The sequence below is a fragment of the Mustela nigripes genome, chromosome 3 (genome assembly GCF_022355385.1).
Source record: "Mustela nigripes isolate SB6536 chromosome 3, MUSNIG.SB6536, whole genome shotgun sequence".
NCBI classification, from domain to species: Eukaryota; Metazoa; Chordata; class Mammalia; order Carnivora; family Mustelidae; genus Mustela; species Mustela nigripes.
The window spans coordinates 73,377,538-73,398,544 of record NC_081559.1 but is presented as its reverse complement, the minus strand read 5'-3'; the positions used below and the strand labels follow the sequence as shown (position 1 = coordinate 73,398,544).

Below are 21,007 nucleotides of genomic sequence, written 5' to 3'. Positions count from 1 at the left end.
AAATTACCATTCCATAAATTTTCAGTGAACAGAATTTTGTGAAAAGCAGTAATGAAGTAACAGACAATTGAGAATCTGCTTTTTATATCAGAACAGTGGAGTACTTGCATTGAATAATAAGGCATTTGTGCGTCAGAAAATTCTTCACATCATCTCTCTGGAACTGATGGACAAAGTACTTTCTTCCACTTAAAAGGACTGAACTGCAAATTTCATATTCCTTTCTTTGATTTGGAATATTTGTATTGAAAAAGTACGAGACTTTTAACTTCTTTTACATTTTACAGCAGTGTTCTCTTTGTCAGGTTTGGACCTTGTTCCTCACTAAGTCAGTAGTTTTCTTTCAGCTCTGTAATTAAAGTTAGCCTACTCACAGAAGTTTAAATTTCCCTGACTACTGACTTGAGCAGTAGCACCATTTATTGAGCAAGTATAATATGAAGAAATATTAGAAATAGAAAGCACAGTGTCCTGTCTATAAAAGGTCTGCATAGTCAGTAAGACTTGCCAGAACTTTCCAAGTAAGGAAAGAAATTGAAAAGCTCAAATTTTTAGTTTTGGTGACTATTTTAAGTAGTTTCCTAAAAGTAATACTAGTAATTACTTAATTAAGGTAATTACTTCAAATGATACTAGTAAGATTTCTTAAACTAATCTTAAAGTAGTACTAGTTTACTTGAAGTAATTGCTGGGTTACTTAAAGGACTCAAAGTAATACTAGTTACTTAAGTGATACTAGTAGTAAGATCCAAATCAATGCCAACCTTAAAAATATAGAGTGAGTGAGTGAAAAATATTGGGAGGAAAGAAATTTTTTTTTAACAATTATCTCCAAACCACTGAACCGATGCACAGATTCATTCTATTCTTTCCACACATCTTTAATTGTTCTTCTCTGCTCCCACGTACTCCAGCTTTCCTCTTGATATCGGTCACTTAGGTGTCCGATCTTTGGTAAGACGGAATTTCCCTCTTCGACCACTAGGGGGCATTCCTTGCTCTGCTTTCTTTCCGCTATCCGCGCCACCGCCCCACTTTGGTCTTGCGATTTTATTAAGCTCCCAAATCAGTTCAGAGTCCCGTGTTGAAATTGAAACCACGAAGAAGGTCGACCCATCCCTCTAGGGCCCACAGATGATCTCAGGGGCAGTCTGTTTGGAAAAGGTGTGCCTTCACTGTCTCCAGAGTAGCTCGAGTGGCCCTTAGCTGGGACCTTCTAACTTACTTTCTTTTCCTTTTCAGAGTGCCTGAAAAGATGACAACTCAAGCACCGACGTTTAAGCAGCCGTTACAAAGTGTTGTGGTACTGGAGGGTAGTACCGCAACCTTTGAGGCTCACATTAGTGGTAAGCTCTCGCGTGCGCACTTGCCTCCGCCTCGCCTCCTCCCCCCGTGTGTGAACTTAGCTGTAGGACTTGACGCCAAGTTTAAGCTTGGCTTTCACTTTGTAAAATTGGTCCAGCTGGATGGAAGGGCCATCGTAAGGGTATACCCTTCAGAGTACTGACAAAAATCTGACAATATAATGGCTTGGGAATGTTTTATTCATATTTATAATTCCTCGAAGCAAAATAATTAGCATTGGATTAAAATTGCTGTCAGAATGCAGCAGCTAAGTATGACCAAATTTGGTCATTCTATATTTGGGTTCAGCTGCAGAGCCAGACTGGAAGCCAGGAACCCAAGCCCAGTAGGGGCAGGTTGCAGAGCTGTGGGACAAGGCTAGGGGGTGGGCGGGTGGGGGGTGGGGTTCTCTGGGTGCCCAAGAGTGGGAAATAACAATGTGGTGGACTTTTCTAAGAAGCTGAAAACTTTCAGAGTTGACCTAACTCCTAGTGATCTTATTCTTTTTTTTTTTAAGATTTTATTTATTTATTTTACAGACAGAGATCACAAGTAGGCAGAGAGGCAGGCAGAGAGAGAGGGAAGCAGGCTCCCTGCTGAGCAGAGAGCCCCATGTGGGGCTCCATTCCAGGACCCTGGGATCATGACCCGTGCGGAAGGCAGAGGCTTTAACCCACTGAGCCACCCAGGCGCCCACCCTAGTGATCTTATTCTTGTATTTTCAATCTGTATTAAGGGATTCTAGTGAATTAAGATTTTCCAGTCTTTGGAAATGACAACAAAAATAGTATATGCCACTGAGGTCTATATATTAAAGAGAAATAAACATTGACCTTAGAATTTTATTTAAAGGAAAGTTCTGGGATTTTCAGCCTTCTTCTTCTTCCTAACTCAGTGTAGAGTTCCAAAAAAATGCATGATTTCTGGGACATACTATTTTTGAGAATGAGGGTAATCTACAAACTATATTGTAAACAATCTCAAATTATTTAATAATATTGTCTCCATCTGTAGTATTGTAACTGGTCGTATAAAAATGGCATGGATTAATTGAAAATCAAGTTTGTACCTCCACGATGCCCTGTTCCCCCCCCCTTTTTTTCATGTTTTGACTTCTAATAAAGATATAAAATAATATCTCTTCCTTCCTCCTTTTGTCTTCTAGTTTATGTGCCAATCTTACTCCTAACTGGATAAGACATTTACATTGCACAAATATCATACAATCATTCTTCATTATCAATTATATGTACATATAGAGACCGATTCCATTCTTCTCACATGTGATAGACTCTCGTTTTCCAATAATATGCTTATGTATCTTGTAATACTCAGTAACTTTTGAATAGTGCAGAACACAATTGGCTTCAGTGGGAATTACGCCCATTTGTGAAGTAGTGCAAGCTTGCTTCTTCATAGCTGCTTGTTCTTTCACACTATGTGCTAATAAATTATTAAGAAAACACCACTGAAAATATTTGACATTCATAAATTAGTCAAATAAACTACTCACTTGGCCGTGAGGGGAGGTTGGTTAATGTAAGGACAAGAAAATAAATGTTCTCTTGGTTTTCTTCGCTTCCTCATTTTAATACAAAATAAACACTGCTCTGAATTTGCTTCCTGCCTTCCGAATGTACAGAATTTTAATATACTTAAATTATCGAATCATGTACATGTAGTTCTTAGCTCCACAATTTATGGTGACTGAAGAGAATCTGGTTTTTCTATCTGCAACTCCTAGAATCCATGTTGTTCTGTAAGACTAGGTTTGGCTTTGTGTCATCTTCTAGGAGAGCCCACTTCTCTCTCTGCACTTGTTTGACTGATTACACATTTGAAAGGCAGGAGAGTTCGAGGAGACAGTGTCCCTGCAACCACAGAGGAGGGACCCAGATGGGTTTGTTCTTTCTGGCTTACTAGGCAGCCCTTTTAGATCCTTTGCTGCTTTTGCTCTTGATTTTGAAGAGGACGACAGTCGCTTTTTATTTCAAAGTTTCCTTGGCTCTACAATTTTATAAATCCCCTTTTTTATTTTAATGATGTCTGTTAAATTGTATAAGGGAGAACCTGGGACAGGAGGGCAGGAGATAGAAATTCTAGTCTTCTGTGTATACCGCTAGCTGAGGGAACTTGGAAAAACCACTGAGCCTTTTTTGGCCTCCTTCCTCTCCTATTAAATGGAGGTACTGACCTCTACACAAACCCACAGACCTCCCTAATTGTGTGCAAGTGGACCCTGGGGTTAGGACAAAGCATAGCGGGACATAGCAGGACAGAGCGGAGGACGTTGCAGGACCCCATTCCAACTTAAAGATGAATTGTGTTTGTGCTCCAGGTTTCCCAGTTCCTGAGGTGAGCTGGTTTAGGGATGGCCAGGCAATTTCCACTTCCACTCTACCCGGCGTGCAGATCTCCTTTAGCGATGGCCGCGCTAGACTGACGATCCCCGCCGTGACTAAAGCCAACAGTGGACGATACTCCCTGAGAGCCACCAATGGATCTGGACAAGCGACTAGTACTGCTGAGCTTCTCGTGACAGGTGGGCTGGAGGGGACCTGCCTGGCCTCTGCCCCACCCCCCAGGGCATCTCCAGCGCTTGGGGAAGGAGGTCTGGGAAGAGCTACTGAGGAACAAGTAGATTTAGAGAAGGGCCTGCTAGAGGCTGAATTGATAGCAGAGTTGTTTGCTGTGTAAAATTTAATTCTCCTCTCAAAATACAGCACAAAAGTGGCTGAGAATAATTCCTCTATACACATATTAAAAACTCAAAAGTATGTTAAGGGTGTATTACAAACCATGTTTCTGAGCAAGTGGAAAGGCTTGGAGCCTTGTTTATAAGTCTGTTAAGGAAACAGATACATCACCAGGAATTTACACGTTAACAAGCTTCTAGATGATTCTGATGTAAGTGCCCCACAGACCACCCATTCAAGAAACACTGCTTTTATTTATAAAGTTCAATAATTCTTTACTTACTTTCCGTATCTAAAACTATTACACCATGGACATACACAGAAAAAGGCAGATGCATAATACGGTTTCCTCAGAAAAGTTGCCACCTGTCTTTATAGCTTCTGTCATTTCTCTCCATCCTTCACTTCCTGGTAAGATGTTAACCCACAAAACATTGCATTACTTTATACATGACAAACAGTATCTGTATAACGAGCTACATAATGTTATATGTGATTAGCCAATACACGATACCACCAACACTGTTCAAGTATAGGGCTGTCATCGATGCATCAGGGAACATCATATGTGAACTTTAACACGCATCCAGAAAATTCAGAAATGGAAAATGCACAGGGGCGACAGTTTATTACTCAAAAACATGTCAAAATTGATCCCATTCTCTCTTCACATTTCTAAAAAATTTCTTTCAACATAATGGACCAAAAAAAAAAAAAATCCCCTTTCTGTAACATAACTAACATTAAATCATGTCACTATTTGGATTAATGTTTAAATGCAAGTAAATATTTGGGTTATTTGAATACATCAATTTGGAGACAATCTAGGGTTTTTAACATTAAATTAAGAGTGATTTTTTAAGTCACAGGTCCCCTTATCAAACCAACCATCAGAATTCATTTCAATGCAATTTACTGAAATACACAAAATTACTTTAACAGGTTAAGATAGTGCTAGATGTGAGGCTGAGAGGAAGTGTCCGATAGAGTCTCTAAAAACATTACAATACCGAGGCTTTTTCTTAAAAATCAAAAAACAAACAGTGGTGGCTTACAGCTCCTAAACAAAACAAAGCAAATACAAATAAGATATGGTTACGGGATTATCTTCTGCCATCTTCTGGCTCCTTTCTTGCTATCCTATGCACGAACTGGGCTCAAGGACAGTCAAGGGTATTTGGTTCCAGGAGTCATCGCCTCCTTTTGGAAACAGAGCTGGGACAGTTTAAAAATAACCTGTTGGGAGCACCCTAGCTGGAGTCCTGATTTTCCTCACTTCCCCCTGCAGCAGAGACAGCGCCACCCAACTTTGTTCAACGACTGCAGAGCATGACCGTGAGACAAGGAAGCCAAGTACGACTCCAAGTGAGAGTGACCGGAATCCCTACACCTGTGGTGAAGTTCTATCGGGATGGAGCGGAAATCCAGAGCTCCCTTGATTTTCAAATTTCACAAGAAGGCGACCTCTACAGCTTACTGATTGTGGAAGCGTACCCTGAAGACTCCGGGACCTATTCCGTAAATGCAACCAATAGCGTTGGAAGAGCTACTTCGACTGCCGAATTGCTGGTTCAAGGTATGTGGCAGAGGCAGAGCAACCAGGAGGAGAGAGTACTTACTGATGGAGGATGCAGGAGGGCCAGGGGACCACCCGCCTCCCCTGGGGATGCTGGGAGCTGAACCTGGCAGCTGGCTTTTCAAGGCCCATGAAAAGAAAAGTCTCTGAGACTCCAGGCAGGAGCTCAGCCTCACTGATGAGCTCTGCACTTATTAAGGCCATTAGGAACTGGACACTATTTCCATTAAGTCATCTGTGTTTTCAAATTATTGACCAATAGTGGGTTAAAAAAAAAAAATGGTTCTAAGTAAATCCTTATCTAATAATGAACATACTCTATTTTAAAACCTAATTTATACTAATGCAAAATCCAAAACGTCCTGCATTTTCCCCCATTGAGACAACTAGAAAATTCGATTAACTTTGGAGTCAGAATTAACATTGGCTCTTCAGAAATGGTTTGCCGTGCCTCCTCCTAAATTTTGGTCTTTCCCTCCCCACAGGTGAAGAAGTAGTACCCGCTAAAAAGACAAAGACAATTGTTTCGACTGCTCAGATTTCAGAAACAAGACAAACCCGAATTGAAAAGGTATTTTTCTATATCGCTGGTTTTCAGACCTTTCAGAAAAGTTGCCAGTGTTCCCCCTCAACACGGGCTTTGTTTTCGTCTTTTACAGAAGTTTGAAGCCCACTTTGATGCCAGATCAGTTGCAACAGTTGAGATGGTCATGGATGGAGCCGCTGGGCAACAGCTGCCACATAAAGCACCCCCTAGGATTCCTCCCAAGCCCAAGTCAAGGTCTCCCACACCACCATCCATTGCTGCCAAAGCACAGCTGGCCCGCCAGCAGTCCCCATCGCCGATAAGACACTCCCCGTCCCCAGTCAGACACGTGCGGGCGCCAACCCCGTCTCCTGTCAGGTAAAGCCTTTTAAAGGAGAGCAAGTCATTATGCATTTTCGAATTAGGTTTCATCCAGTAAGATGAGAAATAAGAGAAAGAAGGAAGAGAAGTAGGGGGAAGCAATCAAAACTGCAGCATGTGGTAAAGGAGGTAAGCTGAAAGGTCCTGAAAATGATTTTCACGAATCTTCACCGTCCCCAGGTAAATTGGACGACTTTATAAACTCTGCTCCTGAATTCCTATTTGTATTCCATTTAACAAAGGTCTGCTTTAGGAGCCAAGAGAAAGCTGGGAAATAAAAGGAGCACAGAATTTAGGGGTGGAAGCCCTATGTTCAGTCAGCCTGATCATTTGCTGACAGTGTGACTTAGGGAAATAATTATGACAATAAAATAGTCACTACTATATATCAGCCCCTTTCTCTCTGTCAGACATTTGATTGGCATTCTGTGTATTATTATCTCCTTAAATATTCACAGCAACCTCTAGGAATTATCATTCCTAATTTTATAGATAGGTGAGTGGAGCTGAAGAGGTTAAATAATTCACTTAGAGTCTTAGTCATTATCATGTGTACTCTAAAGAAAATCACGATAAGATTGCTCTCAAGGTGTGTTGTGAGGATTCAATGAGATAATTAGTTGAAGGTATTTTGTAGGTGGCGCATAAGAACAATTTGTATAATTGTTTTCTGATAAGAAGTAAAACCTTCTAAATACTCTGCATTTGCTTATGTCATTTTCCATAGAAAATAAGATGGGCTTCTAAACTTCGTTACTACGGAGGTATTTCAGAAAGTGAGTGTGTCTCATCAGGGCTCAGAAATTCTATGATCAAGGGTGGATTATCCATAGCAAATTTGACATGTTGGAACTTGGCTTAACCTGCTGAGGTTTTTAATATGATGAACTGAAAAAAATGTCCAAAGTTTGGAGTAAACAAGAAAATGTTTCTTGACCAATTTGTATCATTGTTTTAGTATAGAGGGATTTCCCCTGCCAAGAAAAAAAATTAAAGGGAGAATGATAAGCAGGTAGTTGACCTAAAAAATATTCAAGTTTCTTTAAGTTACTGAAATCGAAACTGTAGTATTGGTAAGTGAATAGAAAACACATCAGAGAAGCAGAACAGAGCATCTAGAAATATCAGTACATCAAGTATCCAGTCCATTCCAGTTTTAATCAAAGTGACCTCTCAGTTCAGTGGGATAAAGGACATTTTCCTCGATAAAGAATGCTGGCCTGATTAGCTTTCCTTTTGGATGAAAACAAATATAAACCTCTACCTCACACCATTTATAAAATAAATCTCAACCTGGCTAAAAAAGCTAAATAAAAACTAAATAAAATAAGTACTAAAAAAAAAAAAGAGGCTATTTAGGAAAACATTAGTGAGGGAGAGCTTTAAAAATAGATTTGGAAATTGAGCTACATTAAAATAAAAATGTATGTATGGCAAAACTAAGGTCATTGCTAAACTAAACCGTGCATTTGTGAAAATATTTTAAAAATGTCTCTTCCCCAAGATATTTTGTTTCTGCCTTGAAAGTATTAAATATGCAATGGCTACAGTATGAAATGCATAAGCCTCAAAACCTTGCATAATGTACAAGACTGTATATGTTGATGCTTAATAAGATCCCACAAAGAAGCAAAGTGCAAACAGTAGATCTAGGAGCAAAATGTTTGCAACATTTATGAAATAGCAAATGTATTAAAAAGCATCCACAAATTAATTTTTAAAGGAAAAAAGCAACACACATGGAGAAAAAATGAACAGAAGACAAACATTTCACATAAGAGGCAATGCCAATGTCTGAAAAATATATGAAAAAAGCTAGAGATTTTCCAGTTCTTACTATATTGGCCACAGTGAAAAATTAGAGGTACTGGCAAACACTAATGTGAAAGAAGGCTTGAACCAAAACCTCAGTTTTAAAAACATGTCTTGCTATCAAATAAATAAACTGTTCTGTCCCAGGCTCGCTGCAAGTTTGCACACCATGCAACCGCAAGACAGGCCAAATGTAATTTCTGGGGGAGATAACAACTTCCTGTGTTTTTAATCCAAGCCTAAGGGTCATTTAAAATTACAGAGCTTCCCTGATTCCATGGAGCGTTCTGTCTTAACAGCGCTGGCAGTTCATTAATAACACTCCCCATTACTCAGTCCCTGAAATTTGCTTTCAAATAAGAAATAAAAATAGCAATTTGTAGAGAAAATAATGGCTATGCCAGATAGACTACTTCCTAAAATGTCTAATGATTTAATCTTGATTTTTGTCATAGAGGAAGGCAAACATATCTTGTTGAATAAGGTACACGTATCTAGCTGTGACCGGGTGATTATGTTTTATTGTAAGAGCAAAAATAAGCACTTTCCTATAATGACTCAAATTACATTGATTTTTTCACAGTTATGGGCTTACCTGTAGCCTGCTGCTAATCACTGCTGTCATGCTAATCATGTCTTTAACTCTTTTGGAGATAAACCCCACTTTATGATGAACAATAAGTGTGAGGCTCAGGTTGAAACTTGGAAGTACATGTCACTTTGCTTTTCTTCATTTGGTTAGACCCTACATTTGGAACAGTGTTAGATGTTTTTGTTATATTTTTAAGGCAGTCACTTCCCCCAGATATCCCTTTACTCGGTTACAACTTCATATATAAAATGTAAATTGATGTTCACCAAAACACCCTTCTTTAAGAAAAGGAGTAAACATTTCTTCATGAAACAGGTTAATATTGTAGTGTACCATTAAGTTACTCTGTCATTTAGAGCAGATATCAATGGTGCCTTGCACCTTAATTAGAATAGTTGTTTCACTTATGATCCGTGTGAGTTAATGCCAGAGTATATTTATAAATGTTTTCCTAAAGCCAGTAGTTATAGTCAATGATGAGGCAATACTGCCACCTAGAGGGAAGAGTTGATTAAGAATCAATCAAAAAGTGATTTATGAAAATGTTATCTTAAAATAGTTGGCTAACCCCTAGAATTATTAGTGTAGATCAGGGACTGTCTTTTTAGCCATAAATGTCAGAAGTTAACACCTAGATTCTTCAAGTGATGCTATCGCACTTGGGATATACACAAAAAACAATGAAAACTATTTTAGAAGAAGCGCTTTTTCAATTTAATAGAAAAATGGTGGAACCCTTGAATTTTCAAATAGCCAGTTACCATAGTAACTATATGGATAGCAAAAGATTACAACAGAATACAACACAATGAGAGTGAAGGTAAACAAAGAGAAACTTAAAAAGAGCAGTTCACAACACTTTGACCGGTGCACAACCCATACCCAAAAAAGCTCTGCAGGAAAGGTCCCAAGAAAGTTCCCTCCCTAGCCTGGAGGTTCGCAGGCCTGTGGGCATGGCGAAAGCTGCGAGAGGTCTGTAGGGAAAGAAAAGAGCTGAGACTCCTTTAGCCCAGAATTGCACAAGCATTTTCATAATAGAAACCTTACTTTGTTAGACACCTGTCTGATATAGCCTCCCCCACTGAGAGAACAGAGAAATTTAGATTTCTGATTACTGTATTCACCATATCCTTTCTTTTGCTGTATTTGAAAATCTTTTGCTGTCTTGACTTTTTTAAATGGTGAGAAGGTGGAGCAGGGCACAACATTCTTTTTTTTTTTTTTTTTTTTTAAGATTTTATTTATTCGACAGAGAGAGATCACAAGTAGGCAGAGAGGCAGGCAGAGAGAGAGGAGGAAGCAGGCTCCCCGCCGAGCAGAAAGCCCGATGCGGGGCTTGATCCCAGGACCCCGGGATCATGACCTGAGCCGAAAGCAGAGGCTTTAACCCACTGAGCCACCCAGGCGCCCCCATTCTTTAGCTTAGAATTCAGTCTGGTCCTCTTACCAAGTTGCAGCAGATGAGATTAAGGCTTACCAAGATTTAAAACAAATTACTTTCAGTCAAGTACATTATCTGCCTCTGAATAGGTTATCGGGGCACATGTGTTGAAACTCTGCCTTAAGCACTTTCAGATTTTCCTTCCATCATTCAAATCTGAGGACCAGGAGAGGAGCCCTGGGTCTTGCCATTCCTGACCTCTGCCATCTGGTTTTCAGATCTGTGTCTCCAGCAGGGAGAATCTCCACATCCCCCATCAGATCCGTTAAGTCTCCGTTACTCGTCCGAAAGACCCAGACCCCCAGCATGGCCCTGGGCCCCGAAGTGCCTCCCCCTTGGAAGCAAGAGGGCTATGTGGCCTCATCTGAAGCGGAGATGAGAGAAACCACGGTGACGAGCGCCACCCAGATCAGGACAGAGGAGAGATGGGAAGGGAGATATGGGATCCAGGAGCAAGTGATGGTCAGCAGAGGAGCGGGCGCTGCAGCCAGCCTGTCGACCGGTGCTGCGGCCGGGGCTGTGGCTGCTGGTGCTGCGGAGGTATGTCCCAGCGCTCCTGCTTTGTCTTCCTTTCAAGGTGGTGTTTCCAACCGGAACCCTGCCATGAAGCTGTGTCCATGGGGCTAGGAGGGGAAATGCATTTGAACAGACGAACATAACAGAAACTGAAGGCCAAATTTGGCTCATGCTTTGGAAAATATATTTTTTAAAGATTTTGCTTATTTATCTGACAGAGAGAGACACAGTGAGAGAGGAAGTACAATCAGGGTGAGAGGGAGAGGGAAAGCAGTCGTCCTGCAGAGCAGGGAGCCCAATGCAGGGCTTGGTCATGACCTGAGCCCAAGGCAGACGCTTAACCGACTGAGCCACCCAGGCACCCTGGAAAATCATTTTTAATTGGGATAAAGTCTCTGTTCTATGAGGTTTTCAGAAAATACAGGTTTTAACGATACATGCCCCCTCTCTCGGCAATGGCATACACTTATCCCACATGTGTTTTACTCACGGCTGCTCATTTCCATTGCACTTTTGTACTGTCTGCTGGGCGTGTCATTTGAAAAATTGACTTGGTCATTTCCAATCCAGGCGAGACAAGAAACTGACAAAAGTGCAGCTGTTGCAACCGTTGTTGCTGCTGTTGATATGGCCAGAGTGAGAGAACCAGTCATCAGCGCTGTAGAGCACACTGCTCAGAGGACAACCACGACTGCTGTGCACATCCAGCCTGCTCAAGAACAGGTAGGCACGTGGCCGACCAGAATGAGCTGGACGTGCAGAGATCCTGTGGCAACCCTGCAACCCAAGCGTATGGAGGGCAGTCCTGAGCCCACTGTGGCCCAGATTTCTAGGACTCTGAGCAAAAGATGGCTTGAGATACCCAGGGTGTTCAAGATAGAAATACCTACAGATCCTGGTCTTTGTTAGGCAGGTAGACAGACAAGAGTGAACTAGCAGAAAATTGGCATGGGAGGTCAGAGAAGGAAGGAGTTCAAGTGTCAACATGGTCCTGGGTCAAGACAGACAAAGGATGGCCAGGAAAGCCAGCTAAACAAGGGGAGTGTGTGTGCTTTCATTGCTGTGGTCCCAGATTAGTCAGTCCAGAGTTCAGCTGCTCCAAGAGCCGGGGGTGGGGGAACCATTCTCCAAGGTTCCCCAAAAGACCTTTGCTTTTACTTTCCTCAAAACAAATGTGACCCTTGATTCATGGCTGGAAAGTGTTATAAATCCAGGATAATTTCCCAACCTCATATTTGAATAGATGTGTTTTATAGTTTAAAATCACTCCAACTTCCCCCCTTATCCTCTCTTGTGTGACATTTCTGTCTGCATCCTGATTTATTATTGGAACTTTTATATAAGGTTGCATGAAACTCTTCCCTTCCTCTCCCCTCTGAAATTTAGATTAAAAAAGAGGCAGAGAAGAAGACGGCTGTAACTAAGGTAGTAGTGGCCGCCGATAAAGCCAAGGAACAAGAATTAAAATCAAGAACCAGAGAAGTAATTACGACAAAACAAGAGCAGGTGCACGTAACTCATGAACAGGTGAAAAAAGTGGGTTTTGATGTAAATTATTGTTGTCGTTCCTGTGTCAGCACATAATAATGTTTACTGTGAAGGGTTTTGGTTTTGGGCAACATAGCTGTTACCAAACAAATAAAATCCCCTTGTATCTGTGTATTCTTGGTTACCAGATACCAAGGTCCCTTAGAGTCCTCAGATGCTTCATTTGTGTAGACAAAAGAGACTTCTTTGAACACAAACAAGGGGTTTCATCTCTGTCACTCTGGAGATGCACTAAGCAAACACATGACTCTAGTGAGGTCAAACCAGGAACAGTAGATTTTGAGGAAGGAACAGAGAAGGACTCCAGGCACAGACTGCTTTGAAAATAGCTTGGCAACTACTTCCTGACCCCATAGGAGAACCTTGGAACACGAATTTGAAGTGGAATGGACAGCATGGGTTTTGTAGGTCAAATGACCCCAAAAAAGTGAAAAAGGCAGTCATGATTGGAAGCATTTAGGGACAAATCAGATTAAGGCCACTTGGTTGGGCTTTTGGCCAGTGGGGCCAGTTGTCAGCTGGGGGTTTGAGAAGATGAACTTTCAAGTCTTTTTAAGCCCTGAGATCTGGAATGTCAGGGATGGTGTCTGAGAGTGGTAAATGGGGAAAACTACTCCCCGCGTCACCCCTCCACACACCTTACGCATCCAGATGCAAACAGCCTCCTTCAGAGGCTGAAGGATTTGGAAAACATTTTGCCTGGGATATGTACAAAACTTTTCTGACCATACATCTCAATTTTAGAAAAGTAAGTCTGGATGTTCCAAAGCAAAAATATCATATAAATATAGATTATAAATTGTCCATACCTGATTTTTCATCTGTAATGGTAAAGTGTCAGACAAATTACTTCTAAGGCCTTCCATTCTAATACCTGATTCTCTAAGATTACCTTTAGATGACAGAAGTGGCATAGAATAGTATTGCCCATATACTCAGTTATGAAAAATTGGAAGTCTTTCTAAAGAAGATGGCAACTCTCCAATTCAGTTAAATGGTATTGAATCCAACTTTTTTTTTTTCCCCCTGAGCAGCATAAATTATGGTTTAGGCCAAAAAAGGGCATGGTTCTGGAAAATGAGATGATGTATTTAGTAATATCTCCAGAAAAAATTTTACTTCTTTCCTCAAAGAAAGAAAGAAGTTTGTTTGTTATATTTTTTGTATTTAATAAACATCATGTCACTTCCATTAGAGACAGGGAGACAATAAGAGTTTGTTTTTATCATTGATTTCAGATAAGAAAAGAAACTGAAAAAGCATTTGTACCAAAAGTAATAATTTCTGCAACTAAAGCCAAAGAGCAAGAAACGAGAGTTACTGGACAAATTACTACAAAACAAGAACAAAAACAAGTAACTCAAGAAACAGTAAGTCTGATTTTGTAACTATGTTGTAGTTCGTTGACACATACACATTCTAGCCAGCTGCGTGTACCCTATTACCAGAACCTCTAAATGGAGAAGTCTTTATGTATTTTCTTTTTGTTGTTTCTGTTTTGTTTCTCTGAAACTCTTCTGTGATGGAGATTCTGTTCTCATTCCACAATTTTTCACTCAGTTGATCAGTAGTGGGGAGATGGTGGGAACCATTTGGGAGCGCATCAGTGACATTTCTAGAGCATATTGAAATGGAAGACAGAACCATCCCAGTCCAGTTACCCCCAGTACAGCTTCCTCACATGCAACCTGAGCCCTCAGTCACTTCGGTTGTAAGACATGTGCGTACACACATGTACACACCAGCCTTGAGCACGCCAAGTAAATCTCAAGGGAAAGTGAGGAGATGCTGGACCCGAAGGAACACCAGTCCTTCCTCAAGAAAATATCCCAATTCCTGATTGACAAATAGGGACCTAGAAGTGTTTGCTGCTTTTGTGCAGAGCCACCTGAGAATAACCTCAGTGTCACCAACATCCCCTTCTCTTCCACATGTGACATCTAGCCTTAAGGGGTCAGGAAAGAAGCATCTATTTTTAACTCTCCTGTTCAGGTCTGTGCCTGTACTCATCAATCTTGACCTCCTGTTCTCTGCTGATCCCAGAGCTACTTTTTACAAAAGTCTAGCTGAGAATACTCTATACCCTTTGAAGGCTGACGACAGGCTATTGAATGAGTTTCCTTCTCCTTGGAGTGAGGGAGAGACTTTGGATGCCTGTGTACCCTACTTGGCATGATCATGGCATAGAGGTCCCGTTGCCATGGCAATGCCAGTTCCTGGCTAGCCTTGACTGACTCTGGTTTTCCGTTCATTCGCCAGTGGCTGCTCACTGGGTCTTCATGTGTCAACATACCTCAAAAAGGAGACCTTTTTCAGTTTCTAGGACAATCTGCGAAGGAGCAGGTGGGCAGAAAAGAAGTCTACTCTTCAGGAAAACGAAAGTCTGTGTTTTAAACGTTAAGTGTTGGCCCTTAGGATGGAAATGTGATATTCTCCCTTGCTACTAAACATTTTATATTCTTCTGAACATTGCAAGGGTATCTCACTATTTCTTTTGAATCTCAAACCTTCATTTTACTCTGAAAATCAGATAAGACAGACAGCTATGACAGCTGCTGCGTCCGTGGTGATAGCTGCCACTGCAGAGTCCACAAAGCTAGAAACAATCCTGGGAGCTCCAGAAGAAATTGCCACACACCACGACCAAATGCACATAACTCAGGAAAAGGTGATGACCCCTGCCGGTGTGCAATTCACTCTCCATCATGTCATTTGCAAGCTGCCTGCGTGTTCATCCTGGGTCTTACTCATCACATCTTCACCTTCCCTTTTTGTAACTCAAATAGAAAGCTCCCCCAAATCTCTCATGATCCGTTTGCCACCTCTCTAGCTTTCACTGCCACTTTTCATTCCTAACTTTCAAACTTTCTTTGGATTGTTACTAACATGACACTGTAGTTCACTCTACCATCTTCCCGTTTCGGGGGCAGTCGACAAAATGCATAAGTATGTGTTGATTATGGCTGTACTAGAATTTCCTGTGGGTTGTAAAAAGAAGAATGTGAGAAAGAGAAATGCATCCTTTGTTCTTTCACTGCTGGTCACATTTTTTTCTTCTAGACTGTGCTTATTTTGATACTGTTAGCAATGAAACAACACAGACGATCCAAGCAACAAAATACAATAGTTTTAAGTGATTGAAGTGTCTGTGAACAGGAAGAAAGTTGCTTCCTTTCTCCATTTTGACTTGTTTCTTTTATTAGCGGTTATATGAAATTTAATGACCATTTTCTCACCTTTCTTTTTATCATATGACCAGATAATGAAAGAAACTAGGAAAACAGTGGTACCTAAAGTCATAGTTGCCACACCCAAAGTCAAAGAACAAGATTTAGTATCAAGAAGTAGAGAAGGCATCACTACCAAAAGAGAACAAGTTCAAATAACTCAGGAAAAGGTGAATACATGTATTTGATATGGGAAAAGTTGATCTTTAACTTATTTCTAGCAGACCATTAACTATGATGTGTTATGAATTATTAGTCTGTATCTTCCTTTTTGAATTCCACACTAAAAGCAGAATGGTGAATGGTTGACTGCCTACCATTAATTTTATCTGCACACTTGATTTTCATCCATCTGTAACATGTAATTCATTTTACCCCACCATTATTCTTTGCATGAAGATGAGCACTTTTAGCCTGATTTTTAAAAAGAAATATATGGAATCATCCAGAGATTTTTTTTTCTTTTTTTTTTTTTTGGTTAACATTTCTGTGTTTTGTGATTCCCAGTCCATATATACAAACATTGTCAAGTAACTTCTTTTGTGTAGTTAATCCTGAATGACTCCATCCTGCATCCCCACTAGGCGGGGGGAAGGGTCATACCTTGTATGTCTAAAGCCCTGTGCAACTTCAACTTTGATTTTGCTGTAACAATTAGATGAGGAAGGAAGCTGAGAAAACTGCCTTGTCTACAATAGCAGTTGCTACTGCTAAAGCCCAAGAACAAGAAACAATACTGAGAACTAGAGAAGGAATGGCTACTAGACAAGAACAAATCCAAGTTTCTCATGGAAAGGTGATGCTCGCTATTCCAAGTGTGCAATCCCCTCTTTCATAATACATTAATCCCAATCTCAGAATTTCTTATGTATGAGACACTATTAACCTAATTTATTTTTTTGATGATTAAATGATTGGAAACTAAAAACCAAATTATTGTTGTTAATATTACTACATATTCCTCTCCCCACTGATCTCTTTGCTATTATTTCCCATTTTTTATTATTAACATCTAGAAGTTCTCTGAAAGTTGATGACTGAAATTGCATGCAGGCTGATTTTAAGATAGTTCATGATGAATCTTACTGTCGTGAAGATGTATGTTTTGAGGGGTTATAAATTCAGTATCTTATGTTGTAAAATACAGACTTATTTCAGGAAATTACCCATGATTTTTTTTCAAGTGAAAGTTTATCTTTTGTTCTTTCTGTAAATACCAGATGAGAAAATTACAGTGCCTGTTATACTAAATCTTGCTAAAGATAAACAAGATGCATTATTAAAATCTAGAGAAAGAATCACCCAACCAAAATACACATAAGCCATGAAAAAGTTTATTTGTAGGATCTATTTGTAGTTGTGAAATCTCTATGAATTAACCAACCTACTGTGACTCTGTCATTTACCCCAAATAAGCTATTTCCCTACTTTTATTCCTTATTGTCAATATAGTATTTGGAAATTGCCAACTAAATCCCTTTAGTGTCATGGCTGAGTCCTGTCTGTATTTCTCTCAGTGTTGTTTTCTATGCCTCCATCTTTGGGTTTTGTTTTGTTTTATTTTTTTTTTTCCCTAAGGCCTGAGACAAGATCAACTTTCTAAACCTTTACCCAAGTCTCATACTGAATGGCAGGCACGTCAGCCTTTCAGAAATCTCACTGGTGACAGGAGTGCCAATACATAACATACTTTGTCTGAGATTATATTTAAATTGTTGCTGTTTTTTCCAAATCACATCAATTTGACTCTTATTTTTGTTGTTAAAAATTAGCTAAGAATGGAAGCTGAGAAAATATCTATACCCAAAGTAATAGTTACCACAGCAAAACCTACTATACCAGCCACACTGCCAAGGACTAGCGAAGGATTTGCTATTAAGCAAGAACAGATCCATCTTTTCCGGGAGGAGATGAAAACTGATGCTGTGGAGGTGAAAAGCACTGCTTCGTCCCATTTCATCATGGCACCCCTAACTTTTCATGCCGCATGAGTCGTTGTGCTCTAGCGTTCCATGTAATTGCCGAAGAGGTCACCAAGCATGAGAGACGATTAAACCTCGCCCGGCTCCTCTGGGGCAACAGCTAGTGTTTCTCATTGCGAAAAGCCAGATTAAATAACACTTTCCTTTGCATTTCCTAAGTTAGTTCTCCTGCTCCAGTTCTTCTTCCTGTTGGTCTAGGTTCCAAGACTAGGAGAGATGTGAGTCCATCTAAAAAAATGGTACCAGCAAAGAGGACACACCTGTGGTTGTCCACCAAACAGCTTATGTCTATGAACTCAATGTGTAATAACTCAGGAGAGGAGTACATAGACGCTTCTCCAATGTTAAGTATCCTGCCCATAATTAAGATTCTTTTTCTTTGTAGAAGTTTTAAGTGAGGAACAAGATTTGCATATTTGTGCATTTTAGTTGGCAAATGATTTCTTTGAGCCTAAGTTTTCTCGTTAAAATAAATAAAACTAAAATTCAACCTGAGTATCTCACAGACCGGTTGAAAGAGTCAGGTGAGATGTAATGTAATCACCCTATGAGCAAAATAGTAAATGTTAAGTGTATACACACACACACACACATATATATAAACATATTTATATGTAGAGAGAATGATATATCAGTCTTTACATATATGTTGAAAGTGTATGTATACTTAATACATACTACTTTGCCTGTAGAATGATTGCATTTACATTGTATCTCATTTGAATCTTTGGCCCACATTAAATACATATGAGAGATGTTAAATATTTATATTTGTGTTAGCTGTCAAAGATAGATAACATTTAAAAATATCTGTAAAATTCAAATCAACTAATGACCTGGATAGTTTAAAAAAGAAAAACAGATGACCAAAGTTAACTTACCTAAGCCTCATGTGTATTTCCCAGTTTCTCCTATGACGCAGTGGTAAAATGACATCGGCATTTGCAATCCTTCAGGGAAGATGAGATTGTGGCTTACTGGAAAGAAGCACTGACTGAAGCCAGTGATCACTAAATGCCCAATTTCATCGCAGAAAAAACCCTCATTTATATCCTAAATGATTCCAAGAACAATTTTAGCAAATACCTAGGCAGCATCCTTGAAGGACATTTCAGATGAGACCTCGATTTCATTCACAGCCGTAGAAAAGAAAACTGGATGTTAATAAAATACTCCAGCATTAGTTTTAAAGAGCGCTGACAGACACAATGATGTGATTTTTAGGATATGTTATTTCTGAGTATTGCATAGACTCATAATTTATAAACCACATCAGCCAGTTTGCTTTCTTTAAAAGAGAAACACCTTTGCAGACTGTTTTTATTTATGTTAATCAGATTCATGGAAATGAGAAAACAACATTTCTGGCTTTTTTTTTCTTGGCTTTACCTCCCAGTAATAATGAAAGTAAATTGAACCTCACTGCAGAAGGTTGTTCTCTTGAATCCAAATATGATTAACACTTTCATTTTAATCAGAATCTCTTTGTTCATGTTTTTTAAGGAAGATATTTTCTAATAGATTAAAAATTTGTATCCCTAGGGAATCATAAGAAAATTAATATGCTCACTATTGTTTCATGAGCTTTCACATTATCTCAGATTTGCATGCAACTGTACAACTCGGTAGCAGCTGATTTTTCTGGATGGGTCCAGGAGGTGTTTTGAGTGCATTTTCATCATTGCTGTCATTGCAGCAATACTAACCTAAGTGATTGACAGGAAAATAAAAAGAATCAATGAAGATAACCAGCCCCAGAGTTCCAATTTCCCAAGTGCTAATTAACTGCCTCAGATAGAATCCTAGAAAAATTCAAAATCTCCTTCCTCCTTTATATATGTCCTGTGTTGTCCCATATGGTTTGTGTGTGTGTGATTTAATGTCTCATCTAATTAAGCAGGTATATACAGAATGTATCTGACTAGATATCCATTACATTATAATCATCAATGAGATATTAAGTTCCTAATGCGTCTGTGCGCCACATTCCTTGAGACATTAACAGAGCCATGTAACATGGGTGCCATCTCCCTACCACACCTTCAGGCATTTGTCTGTTCTCAGTGGCTGTCCTTGGAGGAGCTATCCCGGCTTGAGTTTGACGTTACCATGTATTAATTCTGGAAACCTTGTCTCCAGGTGGACGTTGGGAAGAAGGCAGAAGCCGTAGCGACGGTGGTTGCTGCGGTAGACCAGGCCCGCATCAGAGAACCCAGGGAGCCCAGGCACCTTGAAGAATCCTATGCTCAGCAGACCACTGTGGAGTCTGGCTATAAGGAGCACATTTCCACCACAAAGGTAGCTGAGCATCCCCAGCGTCCAGCCTCGGAACCCCACGTTGTCCCTAAAGCAGTCAAGCCTAGGGTGATCCAGGCTCCTTCTGAGACTCATATCACAACTACTGATCAAATGGGAATGCACATTTCATCACAGGTAGGTCTACACCTGCTGGATCTTCACTCTATCTGTGGGAAAGTGAGCCTAACCGCACTGGTCATCTGGTAAACTGTGCTGTCACGGATTCTCATTTCCTTGCAGATCAAGAAAACTACAGATCTCACAACTGAAAGATTAGTCCATGTGGATAAACGCCCCCGCACAGCAAGCCCTCACTTTACTGTTTCAAAAATTTCTGTCCCTAAGACAGAACATGGATATGAGGTAAGAAGGTACAGAGCATGACGCAAAAATGTCTGGCTTGAAGGAAATAAGTACCTAATGCGTGACGTAAACAGGGTCTTTGGGGTGTAGGCCAGCGTGGGCCTCTCTCTGGTGATGTCTGTTTACGGTCATTAGACTCCAGAGCCCCTGCAATCTAGCTCCCAAAACTTGTCCAGCAGGCTGAGCATCGAGCAGCAAGAGGAGGTTACCATATACCTCAAAGAAGACCCACATTCATACAGCCTTCTCTCCCTGTTTCACAATTTGTAAAAAGATGGTGTGTCGCACAGTTTTGTTTTCCTTATGCTGTGAGATGCTTCAGGCTGTGAATGTATATCAGTAATAAAGTCAGACATTGAAAAATCATGCTTTCATATACTCAATATAACGAGATGCAGAGAGGTAGTGTATGTGGCAGTTGGGTTGGGTGGCAGAGTCACACAGCCTTGGATTAGTGTCCTAGCTCTGTCATCAGCAGCAAGTTAGTACATATAAAACCATTAGCAAGTTGGTAGCACATAGTAACCCTTCACATCAGTCCCTGTTCTCATACCTATCTAAGACATGGAATACAAATCTTGTGTGCCTTCAGGGAATTGTAAAGAACATTTAATACCTATATTTGGAATAGCCCCAATAACCGTAGAAAGTGATAGAATAAAAAGAGTGAGAAAGCCTTCAAAATATTTTCCTGAACATCTCCAT

At 40.2% G+C, this 21,007-nt stretch overlaps 1 protein-coding gene across 1 annotated transcript in view; it reads left to right on the top strand.

Moving 5' to 3' along the window:
• The first annotated feature begins 1,255 nt into the window (after positions 1-1,255).
• Positions 1,256-21,007, top strand: part of TTN (titin) — a 275,206-nt gene continuing 255,454 nt past the window's right edge. Inside the window, exons 1-14 of the mRNA XM_059395492.1 lie at positions 1,256-1,346; positions 3,683-3,886; positions 5,329-5,616; positions 6,102-6,187; positions 6,276-6,520; positions 10,587-10,908; positions 11,455-11,607; positions 12,271-12,411; positions 13,671-13,802; positions 14,963-15,100; positions 15,692-15,829; positions 16,318-16,455; positions 19,781-20,074; positions 20,180-20,302. Of these exons, the coding sequence (XP_059251475.1) occupies positions 1,256-1,346; positions 3,683-3,886; positions 5,329-5,616; positions 6,102-6,187; positions 6,276-6,520; positions 10,587-10,908; positions 11,455-11,607; positions 12,271-12,411; positions 13,671-13,802; positions 14,963-15,100; positions 15,692-15,829; positions 16,318-16,455; positions 19,781-20,074; positions 20,180-20,302 (2,493 nt within the window). The remainder of the gene's footprint in view (positions 1,347-3,682; positions 3,887-5,328; positions 5,617-6,101; positions 6,188-6,275; positions 6,521-10,586; positions 10,909-11,454; positions 11,608-12,270; positions 12,412-13,670; positions 13,803-14,962; positions 15,101-15,691; positions 15,830-16,317; positions 16,456-19,780; positions 20,075-20,179; positions 20,303-21,007) is intronic.